The sequence below is a fragment of the Sceloporus occidentalis genome, unplaced genomic scaffold (assembly GCF_023333645.1).
Source record: "Sceloporus occidentalis isolate IW3139 unplaced genomic scaffold, rSceOcc1.0.p SCAF_37, whole genome shotgun sequence".
In the NCBI taxonomy this organism is placed as follows: domain Eukaryota; kingdom Metazoa; phylum Chordata; class Lepidosauria; order Squamata; family Phrynosomatidae; genus Sceloporus; species Sceloporus occidentalis.
This window is the reverse complement of record NW_028317017.1, coordinates 6,829,082-6,845,943: the sequence shown is the minus strand read 5'-3', so window position 1 is coordinate 6,845,943 and position 16,862 is coordinate 6,829,082. Positions and strand designations below refer to the sequence as shown.

General features: G+C 37.3%; 1 protein-coding gene across 1 annotated transcript in view; it reads left to right on the top strand.

The window, feature by feature from the left end:
* The first annotated feature begins 1,269 nt into the window (after nucleotides 1-1,269).
* The window catches only part of LOC149297781 (cingulin-like protein 1), a 36,959-nt gene continuing 21,366 nt past the window's right edge, over nucleotides 1,270-16,862 (top strand). Inside the window, 9 exon segments of the mRNA XM_089488222.1 lie at nucleotides 1,270-1,348; nucleotides 3,262-3,386; nucleotides 3,720-5,312; nucleotides 9,382-9,476; nucleotides 10,656-10,749; nucleotides 12,042-12,170; nucleotides 12,991-13,139; nucleotides 14,544-14,682; nucleotides 15,611-15,823. Coding sequence (XP_089344348.1) covers nucleotides 1,270-1,348; nucleotides 3,262-3,386; nucleotides 3,720-5,312; nucleotides 9,382-9,476; nucleotides 10,656-10,749; nucleotides 12,042-12,170; nucleotides 12,991-13,139; nucleotides 14,544-14,682; nucleotides 15,611-15,823 — 2,616 coding nt within the window.

The window sequence follows — 16,862 nt, the reverse complement described above, 5'->3', positions numbered from 1 at the left end:
TGTAAATGAAATTGCAGAACTATACTGATATTTCTTGGGTTTTCATACCAAATTTGATTTTCACTACCAAATATTCATGATATAATCTGTTCCATACCATATACTATCTAAAATTAAAAAAAATATATCAGATTACCTTTCCAAATACCCAGATGATTATGTGTACTCCATCTGAAGGATACCCTATTGCTAGCTGACTATTCATGGAAAATGGGTAACATTTAAATTGTTTTTTTCCATTGTAAGGGTTAAACATTTCAATTTCATCTACATGCTTACTTGTCTATATGTTAGTGCTGACATTTTGCTGATGTAAAAACATTTTATGCTAATAACATGCTGCACCAGGCAGTGTTTCTTTGTTTTGAAGTATTCACAAGACATTTGATCCAATTGTACATAGGACACGTTTTAATTATCTATGTAGGACAAGATGGTTAGGTCTTTACAAATGAGAATAGGGTGTCAAAACATACGAGGTATATGGGAGATGGTTGATTTCTACCTTCAGTCTGTCTAGATATAAAATAAATGTATGTATGTATGTTTACATATTCAGATAGACATACATATTATTTATTAGGGGTTATTTATAAGTGTTGTGGCAGAATGTTATGTAAATTGAGTTAACAGCCTTTTATACATACAATGTTGCACATGCTGCCACTTGGGATGCTGTGGTTAGTGTGTATGTGTGTGTGTTTTATTGTTTTGTTTTGCCTTTAACACTTCTATATAATCTTCATTATATTTTACATTAACAGTAATGTAAGTGTGGTGACACAGTAAGTGGTTTCGGTTTAAGATCCTCACCCCGGTTGGTATATGATTTTTGTTAAGAACTATAATAATCCGCTTCCTAGATTCCAGTGTACTGACACACCCATGCATTCCATCACAAATGTAGGGCTTGAGGATTGTCCAGATTGTTTTCACACAGGGGTAGATTCTATTTTCAATAAAGTACTCTCACAGGGTTAATTTTCTGTTTATTAAACATACGTATTAAATGAAAATCTACCTGATCATGTTAAGTCAACACTTAGCAAGGCTCTTCCAGAAAATATAATCACGAGTTGAACACTACTCAGGAGGAGGCAAATATTTGAAGTTGATTTTATTGATTTCATTGCCAAGTATCGTGTATGTGTTTAAAACCTTTTTCTAATGTTTCTGTATGACTTCATGCAGTTGACCCAATAAACTGTCGTATTATTTGCACAGTTGGGTAACTAACAAGTAAATAATGCATGCTCTTTACTGTAATTAATGGGAACGTTTTCAGGGCATGAATACAAGGGTTTTAGCAGACCTCCTTTCCCTAAGCCAGCACTGGAGCTGACTGGTGGTAAGTATAGCATGTGCATGGAGATATGTTAGGCTAAGAACATTTCCTGCATGGAAAATTAACTTGGGTGAACTTGGCTTCTCTCTGTAGCTGCGTCTACAAGCATTATAAGAAAGCAACAACTTTAGACTTGTTAACCAACTGGTTGAGACTGAAATGTCAGTGGGAATAATGTCTTAGATATAACATAAGACTTTGTTGTGTTTTCTTCACCTTATTTCAGTTGTGAACAGCTCCTGAATAGCTTCTTCCTGTCATCACATGTCTCTGAAAAAAACCTGTTGTGTAAGGAATGGAATCAAGAACACTCTATGGCAGGGGTGGGCAATTAATTTTCCCATGGGGCCACATGAGAAATTGGAATGGTTTTAGAGGGCCAGACCTCTACAAACTACAAACTCCGAAGCCTTGTCCATTTTGTTAACTTATGTGCTGTTTAATAAAGTTATTCAAGCCTACGTCATTGGTAGAGGTGCTTGAATAAGTAAGGCCTGAATAACTATTAGCACAGCACAGAAGTGAACAAAATGAACAAGGCTTCGGAGTGCATACCGTATTTTTCGCTCTATAAGACGCACCTGCTGATAAGACGCACCTAGATTTTAGAGGAGAAAAAAAAGGAAAAAATATTTTGAGCTAAAAAATGGGCTAAAATATTTATTACAATAACTGAATAAGCTATGAACACAGTAAGACACACGCAGTAAGACACACACAGACACAGTAAGACACACACAGACACAGTAAGACACACACAGACACAGTGAGACACACACAGACACAGTAAGACACACAGACACAGTAAGACACACACAGACACATTGAGACACACACAGACACAGTAAGATACACACAGACACAGTGAGACACACACAGACACAGTAAGACACACACAGACACAGTGAGACACACACAGACACAGTGAGACACACACAGACACAGTGAGACACACACAGACACAGTGAGACACACACAGACACAGTGAGACACACACAGACACAGTGAGACACACACAGACACAGTAAGACACACACAGACACAGTAAGACACACACAGACACAGTAAGACACACACAGACACAGTAAGACACACACAGACACAGTGAGACACACACAGACACAGTAAGACACACACAGACACAGTGAGACACACACAGACACAGTAAGACACACACAGACACAGTGAGACACACACAGACACAGTGAGACACACACAGACACAGTAAGATACACACACACACAGTAAGACACACACAAACACAGTAAGACACACACACACAGTAAGACCTCCCTCCCTAACCCCCCTTCTCAGTATCTCCCCTCTAACTCCCTAACCCCCCCTTGTCAGGATCTCCCCCCCCCACCCCGGTCACTTACCTTAAACTCCTGTGTTGGAAGCGTGAGGCGTTTGTCTTGGGTGCCGGCGCTTCACTGCTGATCGCCGGCGTCTGACGTCATATGCCGGCGCCCAGCGTAAAGCGCCGGCACCCGAGACAAACGCTTCCAACACAGGAGTTTAAGGTAAGTGACCGGGGCGTGGGGGGGACACCAGACTCATTGGTGAGTCACCAGGACACTCTTTGCGGGCCGGTCCGAGCTATTCAGCGGGCCGGATGTGGCCCGCGGGCCGTGCTTTGCCCAGGTCTGCTCTATGGTGTCTTAATCTCCAGAATGAATGTTTGCCAGTGTTACTTCCTTGCCTTGGTGCCATCCTCCTTTCTGATTTTAATATTGGTTGAGAGAGACATTTGCTTAATTTAATATTAAAGGCCTGGCTTAAGGTGAGGAAGTGGAACTGTTTAAAACCATAAACTACTTGATATTGCATAATATAATACTGTGTATATATACAAATTTTAGGTGATGATCCCTAGTGGACATGTTTCATTATGATTTCACCTTGTGTTTCTGCAGCAGAATTGCGAGATCATTTAAGTTATGAACTAAAATTCAATATTGAATTTGAAGCAGCAGTGATATTTTTTGAGATCCACTTAAAAAGAATGCATGTTAAAGGGACACCCAGCAATCATATGCGCGTAAATGCATATGAAAGCTTTGTGATCTCTTTGCGGTGTTACTCTTGCAAATGCATGGGTGGATTCAGCACAATCCTCCCCCATATGCATCTGCCCCTTTGCGCCCCCCTCCCCCAGCTATTTTCCCTTGCAAGTGATATACTGACCCTAAATAATGCATAGGTTAGTTGGGAGAGTTTTCACCAATTTAACAGTGTGGTACAGGACAACCTCACTAGTATATAATATGTGGGAAGGTTATTGTTAAAGGATATGCGTAATTATTAATATAACTTCTCTCCCCTGATTATTTAAATGTATCTTTCATTACATTAATCTGTTTTTCTTTAACAGCAGAAAATAAGCATAATGGATTCACATCTTGATGGCCTAAGGTATGTTCAGCGAGAGTGTGATGGTCATCTTCATCTCAGTGAAGGCAGAACACGAAAGCTAAGAAATTCTCAGAATATTCAAGAAGGTTCTTATGGTGTTAGCATCAGAGTTCAAGGGATAGATGGACATCCATATATTGTTTTAAATAATAAAGAAGGACACTTAACACACAACGTTTCTGGTTCCGACCTGGATTCCCAGTCACTAAACAGATCATCATTACTTACTTCCAACAACCACCAAACGTCTGTAAGGAACATTAATGAAGAGTTATCTTTTCCCGAAAACCCATATGAGTCTTCATTTAAATCAACAAAAAAATTGCAGTATTTGGGCTCTGTGAGCAGTAAATCTGAATACAAGGAAGAAAACTCAAATACAACAAGTTTGTTGAATTTTCAAAGGCACCCTGAACTCTTGAAACCATATAACCCAGGAGAAAGCAGCCAGTCATCTACAATCAATCAAAGCATACACTCTATGGATGAAGGACTTAAGAAAGACCCAAGTAACTTAGTTTCATTCTATAAATGGCAGTCCACTAAAAATTCTAGCATAAACTCTGCAGATTCACTAAAACTTCCAAGCAAAGGGGTATCTTTAAACTCCTCGACTAAGCAGGAAGACCAAAACAGGAGCCCAACTGACAATACAAATATTATAAGCAGTCCAAGTGAAAACATAACCTCGGAGTCTTTTTCATCCAGTAGTGGATCCCCGTACAGCAACAGTTCAGCTGCCCCTGTTGAGCCTAGAAAGACAAAACCAGATGTCCTTCAGTTCAAAAGACAAGATTCTGCAGGACCCATACCTGAGGGGTTCCGATCACGTAGATCATCCTGTTCCTCAACAACTGCAACCTCTTCTCAGTCTTTGCAAAAGTTTTTCCTGGATGAGCAAGAGGATGCACTCTATGCAGATAATGTGAACCGCCATGAAAACAGAAGATACATTCCTTTTGTACCTGGGACAGGTAGAGATATTGATACTGGCTGCATTCCGGCAGTGGATGAGCTGATAGAAAAATTTGATGCAAGTGTCCCCACGCAAAGAAGAGGCCGATCTGCCAGAAGGAATAGAATAAATCCTGAAGATCGTAAAAGAGCGAGAAGTGTTGATAGTGCATTTCCTTTTGGTCTGCAAGAGAATTCCGATTACTTGGATGAGTTTAGTAGAAATTTAGGAAAATCGAATGAACATTTATTGCGACCATCTCAGATTTGCTTACAGAAATCACATACACAAAATTATAAACTTCCCCTTAAGAGGCAGAATACCACAGGAAATCTTGGCACTGTGCAGTCTCCACCAGACTGTGTCCAGAAGAAGACCTATGGGTCTTTACAATATAAGAAAGAAAAAAACAATAGTAATAGTTCTCCACTGGATGAAACGGATAGTTTAGTGCTTTTATCCACATTGCCAAACAGAAGTAAAGGGAGTCTTGACACTAAGTCATCTAGCTCATCCCTGATGCTACAAAACTGCAAATCAGAAGGAGAAACGAGGAAGGTTTCCCTGAAGATGCAATCTTCAACCCAAAGAGCACAGGTCAGTTATGTTAAGCATATATTTGTTTTAATAGAATCTTGATTACACTATTTTACAATGACTCACACGACTTAGTAACATTTGTGTATTTTTTATTACTTGGTGGTATTTATCAAGCTTTAATATGAGATCTTGCATTTCCTTCAGCCATCTAGGATATTTAAGTTTTGTTGATGGATTTAAGCAGCCTCAGTATGCATGGGGTAAGGTGAAGATGGAAAACTTCAGGACAGAAAAAAATGTTTAGATATGCAACTTTTGCCGCCTTCAGTAAATGGTTTTACGTTCGGAGGAATTATAAACCTTTAAATATCTAAAAAGTACTTGCACTGGAAAACAAAAAGTAGATGCTTTAAATAGTGATTTGTAAGTGTTTTTGAGGAATATATGGAAAACTCAGTTTGAATGATAAAGTAATACTGTTAGAATTGTTATAACAAACAAAGTGTTCACACTATCTATTAAATGTGCTTTGCTTGTGTATGCCCCATCTAGTTTCTGGGACACGTTTAACTTGGATTTTTGAACAGCGTGAAAAGAGTAGACAAGATGGCTTTTCTCCAACAGTTACAGCTTGGCCATGGTACAGACAATAACCTCATACTATTTCAGTGCCCTTTTCACAATCCGCATTGTTAAACTTGGCTGTTGTAGAGGTCCAGCCTTGCTGCAGTGACCCCAATCACTTTAATAAATGTCTTGTCAGTCTCATTAATCCATGAGTTGCATCCCCTCTATATGACCGCTACAGGGCATTTAGCCAGGCAGACAAGCCTTGCATACTGAAGCCCTTTTTAAAATGTCTTTTATTGTTTATGTATGCCCTTGTGACAAGAAAATGGTAACTTTATCTATGACACCATAGGGTCTCTCTTGAAGTACAGGGAAAAGACGCTAGCCGCGGTAGTAATTATGTGCAAATTGGCTTACCTTTAGCGGATAATTTTACTCTGGTTATGTCACTAATTTTCTTCTCACAGTCTCTTTATTCATTATTGTATTGAATCAATGGTTTACAATTGAACAGCTCTGGTCAGTTCAGCATTTGTGAGTCTCCCTCTATCCAGTTATTACAAAAGATCCATTGTCAAACAAGGTGAGGTTCAGAAGTTTAAAAGACTTACTTTTTACTATGGAATGTTTGCAGAAGGTTTAAGAAAAGCAGCATATCAAAACAGGATTTATTACCCATGTTCTGATGCATACTGATGGTATGCAGACGTACAACTTAAGGGATATTGCTCAGTTATTTTATATATCCGTTTAACCAGCTAGACCGAAACCTGCATGTCCGACTAAACATTTTTCATTCAATCTGATAATTAAAAAATTTTTTTTCCCCCCAAAGTCATCATCATTCACCTTACGTATATATCGAAGCTTCTTAGGAATTTTATTTAGCCATTGGGATATATAATGTGGGGGTTAAAAAAAAACAAATTTGTTGCTCCGTTTGGATCTTCATAACTTGTTGTACAATTGGTGCAGTATATGGGTAAAGAAATGTGTGTAATGAATTGCCCAGAAAATATATTGCTTACTTTGGCAAAGAATCACGAGGAAATAGATATGAATATAACATTCAAGGTCAATACAAGCATAACAAGGACTGGCATTTAATTTACTTTGATGCAAGTCTTTGGAATGTATTCCAAATCCATATTAACTAACATGAATTTGTGCCTAAATGGTGAACCTTATTGAATGTTCTGTTCTGTACATTTATTACTTTTTAGGCATAACACAACTTTTTATACTCTCAAATATCCAAGATTATATCCACTCCTTATTATGTTTTATTTTTATTTTTTTAAATAGAATATTTTGAAGAATTATTTATGCAACTTAAGTTTTATCATCAGTCATATATGATCTGCTGTTTGGGACACTGTGATTACTGATACCCAACAAACATTACTAGAAAAGAGGTACAGAGGGATTTAGGTCCCAAAGAGGGACAGTTGGTATGTTTTACATGCTTTACATTTAAATAAGAGGCCTTGAATTGGATATTGTATATGTAGGCCACCAAAATGCAGTACTGTACATTTTTTTTTTAAAAGGGCTAGCAGATTCTAAAGCACTGGTGGTAAGATGGCAGTATACATATGATTGTACCTGGGAGCTCTCCAGGTTTGACTTGGAGTCTCTGGGTGAATTGCTGCTTAGCCTGGTTTCAGAGTCACTTCCCCATTTGTCTGGAGCTAGCCCCGCCCTTACACAACTAGGCCCGCCCCCTCAGATGGCTAGCCCTGCCCCCTCCAAAGCCACTCCCCCAGAAGAGGGAGAGCTTCACGTTGTCTACCCTGGGAAGTTTCCAGTTATGCAGATACTATATAGAACGTATACATGTATGTGTGTGTATATGGTTTGCAGGAGCCATCTTGTGTGATCTTAGGATCAACTAGGAGGTATGGGGAGAAGACAGACTCCTGGGAGGAGGCTGCTAGGGCTGGGATGACCTGAATGCAAGTGAAGGTTCAAAGAAATGTCTTGGAGAAGTAGAAATGAAAGCAATGATATTATTCCCATTATGTATGTTGTGGAATTTATTGGGAAAGCTATTTAGAACAGATTAGCTTTCAGAAAAAAATGTAAAGCTGTTTGGTCTAATGATGCATGCATTTCTATAGTATAGGAACAGCATAGGGGAAGAAAGGAGCTTTAGGTAACCCATTTGAGAATGGTAGCAGAGAGGAGCTAGTACAAGAAAAGAGCTTTCATTTATAGAGCCTTCCAGTAGAAAATGGCCTTTACCTTTCAGCTGTGTGGACATCATTTTTTTAGTTTGGTATAGGAATTTCTAACCGACTGCAGTGGATGAGTAGGCTTTGTGGTTACTGGTAAATGTGTATGCGGTTAATTCAATAAAGGGAGAGTTTGCAGGAAAGTTGTGTTTCAGCACCTTAACGTCACTGAGGTTGGCCCTTTATAATGTATCGTGAACTGCTTCTGCAGGATAAGCTTGGTCGATCCTGTATATTGTAGTAATTTAATCAACAAGGTTCTTCCATAGCCTCCTTATAGACTCTCTTGTGTGCAGATGGCAACTCGTAATAACCACCCTGCCCTCTGGATCACTTTAATACATTTGTACATGTAAAGCTGGAGGTCAAGCAAGAAATATGTATGCAGTTCCTGGATTGTAGCTGAAGCTGAGACCCCTCCTTTACCACATTCTGAATGATTTCATGCAGTACTGGATGTTCCAGTTACATGATTAATGAATTCCATGAATATCTCAGTTTCACGCTTCCATTGTATGTCTTCAAATCTAGACAAAACAGAAATGATGACCCAGTTGCAGTGTATAAGTCAAGGGAATCCTGATTACGAAAACTAAAATAATTGCTCACAGTCCACTGTGTTAATATCTTTAAGTTAACGTTGTTGGGTAATGCCATTTACTTGTACATGCCACATGGTCGAAGACTCCAAATCTACTCTGAGTTACACATTTGTAACTAAATGCCACATTAATACCAATTTACATTATGGAAGACTTCCATAGATTGCATTAAAAGGCACTGTGGCCCTTTAAGACATGGAGCACTGGGATATGACTTCATATACCGGGGCTCCTCAGTGCAGACAATGGCTGCGGCGGGTCCTAGAGCAGCGCCCACGGCGGGTCCTAGAGCAGTGCCAGAGGCGCCTCTGGTAGCATATTACACATTCTAGGCTGAATTGTCTCTAAAGGTTGCGTCTGCACAGTGATATGCATAAAGCCCATAGGAGAAAAATATTGTGTTTAACTTTATTACATTAAAGCACTTTGATTCTCCTGGAACAATGTATAGATTATTTTTTTTAATGGAAACTAATCCAATGCTGTATGAAGAACTTTTATTACAGGTGTTATTACTCTTTTATTAAAACCAAAACAATATTCTATTTACTTCTCTACTGTTATTTTACTTTGACTGTTTGAGAGTTGTGCATTTTATGATATTCTTTTTCTGTAAGTTATATAGACATGAGCACAACCCTTTAAGGGACATACCAACGCACCAAGATTTGCATGTTTCTCTTTCTGCAGTGCATTAAAATGCTTTTTTTGTGTTTTTAGGCAACACCAGACCTCTTGAAAGGCCAACGACAACTTGCTCAGCAAACAAATGAGGAAACGGCAAAACAGATTCTTTTTAATTACCTGAAAGAAGGGTTAGTAATTTAGTAGTTCTATTTTTGTTTGAATAGAAACAAATGAAAATGGCTGGTTTGTCCTGGTTTGTTATGCTTTTAAAACATTGCCGTGCAAACAATTAATTATTATTATTATTAAAAGTTGATTGGAGAAGGAAACTTGCTTCTCTAGCAGACTGTTTGGCCAAACACATCTCCTACAAGTTTAGGAGCTGGGAAAGAGGTGATAAATGCATATGGGGAGATTTTGCAGAATCCCAGATGTATTTGCATTAAAATGCATATGGCGAAGAGGAGTGTCCCCTTAACCAAAAAATAACAAAAATAAGATATCAGCGTTAGTTGCCATTACTTGTAAATAATGTAACTGTCTGCTTTATTAAATGTAAGCTTTTGTCACACTTGTCTTCCCCCTTTTTAATCTGTTAATACAAAATTGAAGAAAATAATCCACCAGGGATTTACAGTGAAAAATGTTTTTATGTATACTCATGGTTTAAACGAGAACTGCCACAATCACAGACAAGATTTACTTATTAAAATGTACTTCTAGCTTTTGCCTTTTGATGTGTAATCGGTATTATTACTAGTTTAAAATTCCACCTTGTAGACGATGGGATCTACATGTGGCACGACTAGCGTAATCTAATCAATTTCCTGTCTAAGTTTCTCCCTTTCCCTAACCAAAACCTTACGAAAGTCACAGATTCAACATCATAATCTTCTTCAGGATGAGGATAGGGCGTTTACATGACTGCTTCTATGCTATATATGTAAAGAAGGTTTTTAAATAAATAAATTATATTTAGTGCTTATCTGAAAGTTAACATTCTACTGAAAGGTAGGATTTGGTAAAGCGTCAGATCCATTTTACATAAATGCTAATTTGTACTTCTCCACTTTACATATAGTTATATAGCTACATAACTACTAAAGTTAAAAATCAAAGTCCATCAAATTCACCCTTTCATGTACCCATTTCTCTTCTGATAAATACAAAAATAGGACTTTTAGGTAATATTGTACCAAAGAGGTTAAAAAAAATAAAGTCTTGATTGAACTTATAGCTGGTTAGTGAATTCAAAGGTCAGAAATAATACTGTATTCCAGTAGTAGTAGTAGTAGTAGTATTTATAGTTTCACAACATAACTATTTTTCATTCCTCACATTTTAACGTTTTGGATTACTTATTTTAGGAGTCCTGATAACGATGATGCAACAAAACGAAAAGTCAATCTGGTTTTTGAAAAAATACAGACCTTAAAATCAAGAGCCTCTAGCACAGTGCAGGTAATTGCAGGTCTATAAGATTGTCGCCTTACAATGTAACCAAAACTTTAACTTTTTACTGCTTACAGTTTTGATTCTTATGGTGTTTTTATGTTTTATAATGTATAAGGTAAACTACTTGTTAATTGAAATACTTATTGCATACTCCCAAACCAAGGGATTGCTTGCACCTTCTTGCCCAAGGGCTGAGTAAGACCAAGTGGGCCCCTCCATAAGTAACATGCACACTTTGAGCGGAACTAGCCCTGTCTGGAAAAATCTAGGCTGGCCTCATGGGCAATTTAACACCCCCACCCCACCCCAAACCCCATTACAGTGTATTTATTTACTTGCGTTAGTGTGATGAGTTATGGCTATTGAAAACTCTAATCACTGAGCAAAGGACTTTTATCCCAATGAGAGAAAACTGCTTTCACAAATTGCAGGTATTCTGGAATATTTAGATTCATTGTGATGCTGATTATCTAAAAAGACCAGAACCAGAGTTTCCATACATCTAGAAAAACAATGTATCGCGTATCTTTCCAGAAAAAATATGGCAATGTGGTCACTTCAAAGGAATTGTCTAATCAGCTAGTGCTCTATGTTAACAAATGCTACCTGGTGGGAGGATATTTAAATATATATATACCATTTAGATGATCGTGTCTCCTTAATCACGTTGTGACATCACATGGAATGCTAGAGGACTAGCTATGTTGCTTCAAGAATGTTGGGAAAGGTCAGTTTAAGGCAGGAGGTTAGGCACATTGTGTTCTGGCACAAGTACACTAATGTTACCAACTGTGCATGGAATTATATTAAAGTGAATCAAGTATTTGACTCCATAAATAATCCAAATCTCATGACTGCCTGCTAGAAAAGATTAATAGTAAAATGCAGAGACATGCATGATCCTTGGCTTCTCCCATAAGTAGCTTCCAGCTATTTTAATAACTGCCGGCAATTAATCAAAAGTGGAAGAATTATTGGCCGTTTTTTCTGATGTTTGATGAAGTGCGCAGGTGTCCAGGGATGAATTCACAAAACGGGTAACCTTTTTAGAACTTTAATGGTTACACGCTCTCATACCAAAATAATGGTGGCGGTATGGGGAATGCTAAGGGGACATAGACGCTCCCATTTAGCCAGCCAGAGGTGGGATTGTCTTGCAGACTGCAGACACTTTATGTGAGGCAATTGCTGTGAGCAGATAAAAAGGTAAGGAAAACCATACAGGTTTGATGATATCTGCATATATCTGACAATACAGAATAATCTGTATCTGAAGATATGTATGGCCTCTCTGTCAGAATAACCAGTTTGTAATCAATTTGTAGGCTTCTGATCCTGCAGCAGAAATTAAAACATTATCTGAACAAAAAAATGAACTGGAACAGAAGGTTGCTGCTCTACAGAAACAACTTGATGAGCAAATGAAGGTACTACATTGTGCTTTTATTATGTATGTTCCGATAGTTGAAGCCTGAAAAAAGTTACTTTATGCAAGTTGACTGGAAGAGAGACATTTTATGGCAACTGTTTAACAGGCCAGCAATGTATTTGTTTTTTCACCTTTAAAGTTATTTTCTTACAATATTTGGCAGAATTAATACTTTAAGAGTTTAGGAGAACAAATAGCCCTTCTACATAGCTGCTGACAAAGCTACCTTGTTTCTTTGTCCCTGTTTTTGTATGATTCTGACCCCTATACCATGGGTAGTTAAACAACTTGGACAAAATTAGCTGTTTTTCCGCTTCTTTTACGTCTATTGTAGGCATATGGGTTCATATAGTAAAATTTCTTGCTTTTTCTTTTTTTAACATGTTCTCCCATCCTATGCAATGATAATAATAATAAAAATAATTCATCTATTTAGTTCACTATTCTGGACGGATTTGAACACATTATTTCTCCTTTCACAAAAATGAAACCATAAACGCCTTTTAATTACGGCAGCCATTGTATTCATTTATATGCCGATTTGTAAATCTAGAGTAATCTTTTTGAAATATACATCTCTTCAAATGTTTGATGTTGGGTTTCTGATTTTGTGAATCTTAAATCGATGCAACTACTTTGGTATTGATCCTGATTCCTATAAGGCATATGCTTATCCTACATAGGTACACTATTGCTCTTGCATTCTCTGGAGTGGATATGTTGGCCAACAATGTACGCCATATGGTTTTTTTGGTTTTTTTTTATAGAAAGTTTATATATTTTGCTAAAATCAAACTATATGTTTACAATACATTTAGAAACAGGTAAACAACAAAGAAGAAAGTTCAAAAACCAAAGCAAATATGCAAGACATTCAAGAGCAACTTGAAAAAAGCATGGAAGAAAATCTTGCTCTCAGAGGGAGAGTGGGAGAGAGTGAGAGAGAATTAAGAAAGCATCTTGAAGAGTAAGTTTTTTTTTTTTTAAATTCTTTCGGTCAAATTTTTGCAGCCATAATGGATTCCTGATGATTGGTAAAGGAGCTATCTATAAAATGATTGGTAAAGGAGCTCAAGTAAAAGGGTTGAATCCCCCCCAGGTAGTCTTTTGCACAATAGAAGCCCCAAAACATTTGTTCATCCTGTGCATAAATTACAAAAATTAACATTGCCACTCTTTTTTATATTAAGGATTGGGTATCTAGGGTTATCAAAATATCAGTGTGTGAATTATATTTTCAAATGAAAAATAGCATCATAAACTTGATTCATAAGCTAATAATGCAAATGCTGTGTTAGAAACAAATGGTATATGAAGGCATTTCACATACAATTGCTCACAGTGCTGCTAGGGCTATTAAAAACTATATGTACAATTGCCCCTTTGTCCCTCCTGTTCTGTAGATTCAAAGTAACTTGCTTTTGACAGCAGTCAATGTAGGTTCTGTGGCTTGTAAACTAAACCTCTTGACTATGATGCTTCTAAGAGGAGTTTTGTTTTGTGGCAATATATGCTAATGTATAGAATTTCTAGAATTTGCCTGTTAATTCCAAGCTTTACCACTCCGACAGCCCAAACAGATTCTTGGCGCATATACTAACCTTGGCAATAGGTTATCCTGCAAATTCCAAGAAAGTGTTTATACATCCAACATAAGAAAATATGTATTCAAAACAAGACTATTGTTGATCAAATTTAAGTGGAATGGGTGAAGGCACAAAAATGTAAAAGGGCCTCTCGGCTATCGCGTGTAATAAGGTGCATATAATGGCTGGAGTGTCCTTTTAATGTAGAATATCTATAGGGGAGAAAGAAAGCATTGGAGAGTGTGCATGTGCAGTATACCTGGCTGTGCTACTGGCATTTCTTTTGTTAACTACATGAAAGGCATCGGCGAAACTAACGTTGAAAACCGTAATTGGGCATTACTGCCACTTAAAATATTTTGATATTATGCTGCTTTTTATTCTTCATCTAGCTAGTTGCTTCCAAAGCTAAATGTTGTTGCATTTTCTTGACTCAAATGGCTGCTAGAACCAATTAGCCCCCGCCAAAGAGAAGGGGTAATTTAAATTGACATATACAAACATCTAGTTTGCTTTTACTGGCAAAGTAATAAGGTGGATTAATGCAGCTTGATTTATTTAGATTACTGATCTGTAAAATGCAAGTGTTGACAGGCCTGCCTGAGCAGAAGAGACCGATATAAACACTAACCCGACAGTAGACTTTTTTCATTAGTTCCTTATTTTCAAAGGAATTTGTGATAAGCCTGTGTTTTTGCTGCTGATGCAATATGTACCTGCTTGTGTCAGAGACCAAAAGCCCAATGTTTATTTACCTCTTGCCTGTTCCTTTTTTATCCTGATAGATTGTTTGAGCTGAAAATGGAACAAGAACAGTACCAGACAGAGATAAGGGATCTGCAAGAACAGCTGTCTGAAATGCATGATGAATTGGATAACGCTAAGAGCTGTGTGGTTGATGGAGAAAGAGAAGCATTAATAGAGGTAAATGGAGAAAGAGAAGCATTAATAGAGGTAAATGGAGAAAGAGAAGCATTAATAGAGGTAAAATAAAATGCAAATACCTCCTCCAGCCAGTGATGAGAAACGCTTGGACGGCTTGTGTTATTATAAATAGTTTTAAATACAGTGTGTGATAGGAGAAAATTCCATGCCAATTATTTTTGGTTAATGAAACCTTTAAGATACGGATGTCTAGCTGAAGGCTCTCATGTTATCTCAATTTGGCAGCCTGAAAACCCAGTAGTCCCTGTTCCACTATGCCACATTTTATTCTCGCCATTCTGTATCACTTATCTGGGCAGTATAAATGGTGTTTTGCATCAGTACTGGTTTAATTGCCTGAGTTTTATTTTATGTACTTCAACAACTTGTCAGTGTTTTGAAGTAAATGAAACGGAAAACATGTTTTTCCTTCAGCGTGTTTAGTTATTTTAACCCTCGCTGACTGCATTCAAAACATCACTTAACATGTATACCATATTTCATCTACTTTCTGCCTTCTAATAAGGAGCCAGTAGATTCAGTGATTCCCCAAATGCTGAGTCTACGTCTGACTTGCCTAGGGAGTATAGCTTCCTTAACACCTACCTGTAGCTTTAGAAGCTATAAAACCACCCTGAAAACACTGGTGGAAAAGTATGGAATAAATGCTGCCCAGAAAAGGATGTTGGCATGACGTTTCATGAAAGTTAGAACGCTGTATGTAGCCACAACCATATATACAACGCATCATCTATCTGGTATGTCTGAAGCTATTAGGAACACGATGAAATGAGGAGCCTAGATTTAAGCATTTCCACTATGGCAATGATACATTCCCCTTGACTCCGAAGTCTCATGTCAATAGATTGAGTGAATTATCATGTGATTGCATGTGTGCTTAGTATGTGTATTTTAATCTAATGCTTAGGAGCTGATGCAGTTAAAGCAAGGAGTTCAAGAGCTACTAATGGCAAAAGAAGAACAAGAGGACCTATTAAAAAAACGAGAACGCGAACTTACAGCTTTAAAGGGAGCACTGAAAGAAGAGGTGTCCACCCATGACCAAGAAATTGATAGACTCAAAGCGCAATATGATAAAGACCTAAAGAAGGTGCAGTACCGTCTGGAAGATGCACTTAAAGTGAGTAATATTTCCTTTATGTATATATAGTTCTTAGAATGCTGTATATTACATTAATTATTAAATTAATTGTATCTATGACTGGTTGTGCATACTTACAATTGGTCTCCAATCAAAGTCTTAGGGCCCTTACTGAGAATAATCACGCAGATTCTGAGAACAGGCAGTTAAGATGCCTTTCCCCATAGCGTACGTATTAGGAGAGTTTCTAGTATTTATATGTAAACTATTTTTACATTTGGTTGGATTTTAATACTTGTGTATTGCTATTTTACCGTCGCATATGTTTTATTTGTAAAATCTAGGATTTGGGATAAGTGATAGATTTTAAATTGTCTAATTTTGTATACATTGCTATGTGCAGCTAATAAAGGATATTTTGAAGTACCTAACAAAACAAAAATACACATTACTATATTTTTCTTGTTAAATGCGTTAGCCAACACTGTCGTTGAAAAGTTTGGAGTCACTTAGCTGTTTTCTTGGAAGACAAGGAAATGTCTAATTGTGTAACATCATTGCAAAATGGTTTTCTAATGATCAATTAGCCTTTTAAACTTGGATAAGCGAACACAGGCGTGATGGTTGCTGATAAAGGACCTCTGTAGGGCTATGAATATATTCCATTAAAAATCAGCTTTCCTGCTACTATAGTCATTTATATCATTAAATGTCTACACTGTATTTCTGATCCATTTGGTGGTGATTTTTTAATGGACAAAATCTGTCATTGTCAATGTCATTTTGAAATGTACTAAGTGATTGAAAGAATTCAGAAAACTGGCATGCAATAGGTATTTTACTTTTTAAAACAATGGCATGTTTGCCAAGCATGCAAAATGATATCTTAGATGATATTATAACATGTAACGTGTATATAAAATTTTTGAGTTTTCACTCAATTGTAAGTTGTATATAAGATATACATACACACACACAGATAAATGCACATGGCAATTAACTCTTCGGCTATTGTTGAACTATAAAAGGAATAATATGAGCTGTAGGTTTGGAACCGTTATGTTATAGGCATCATGTT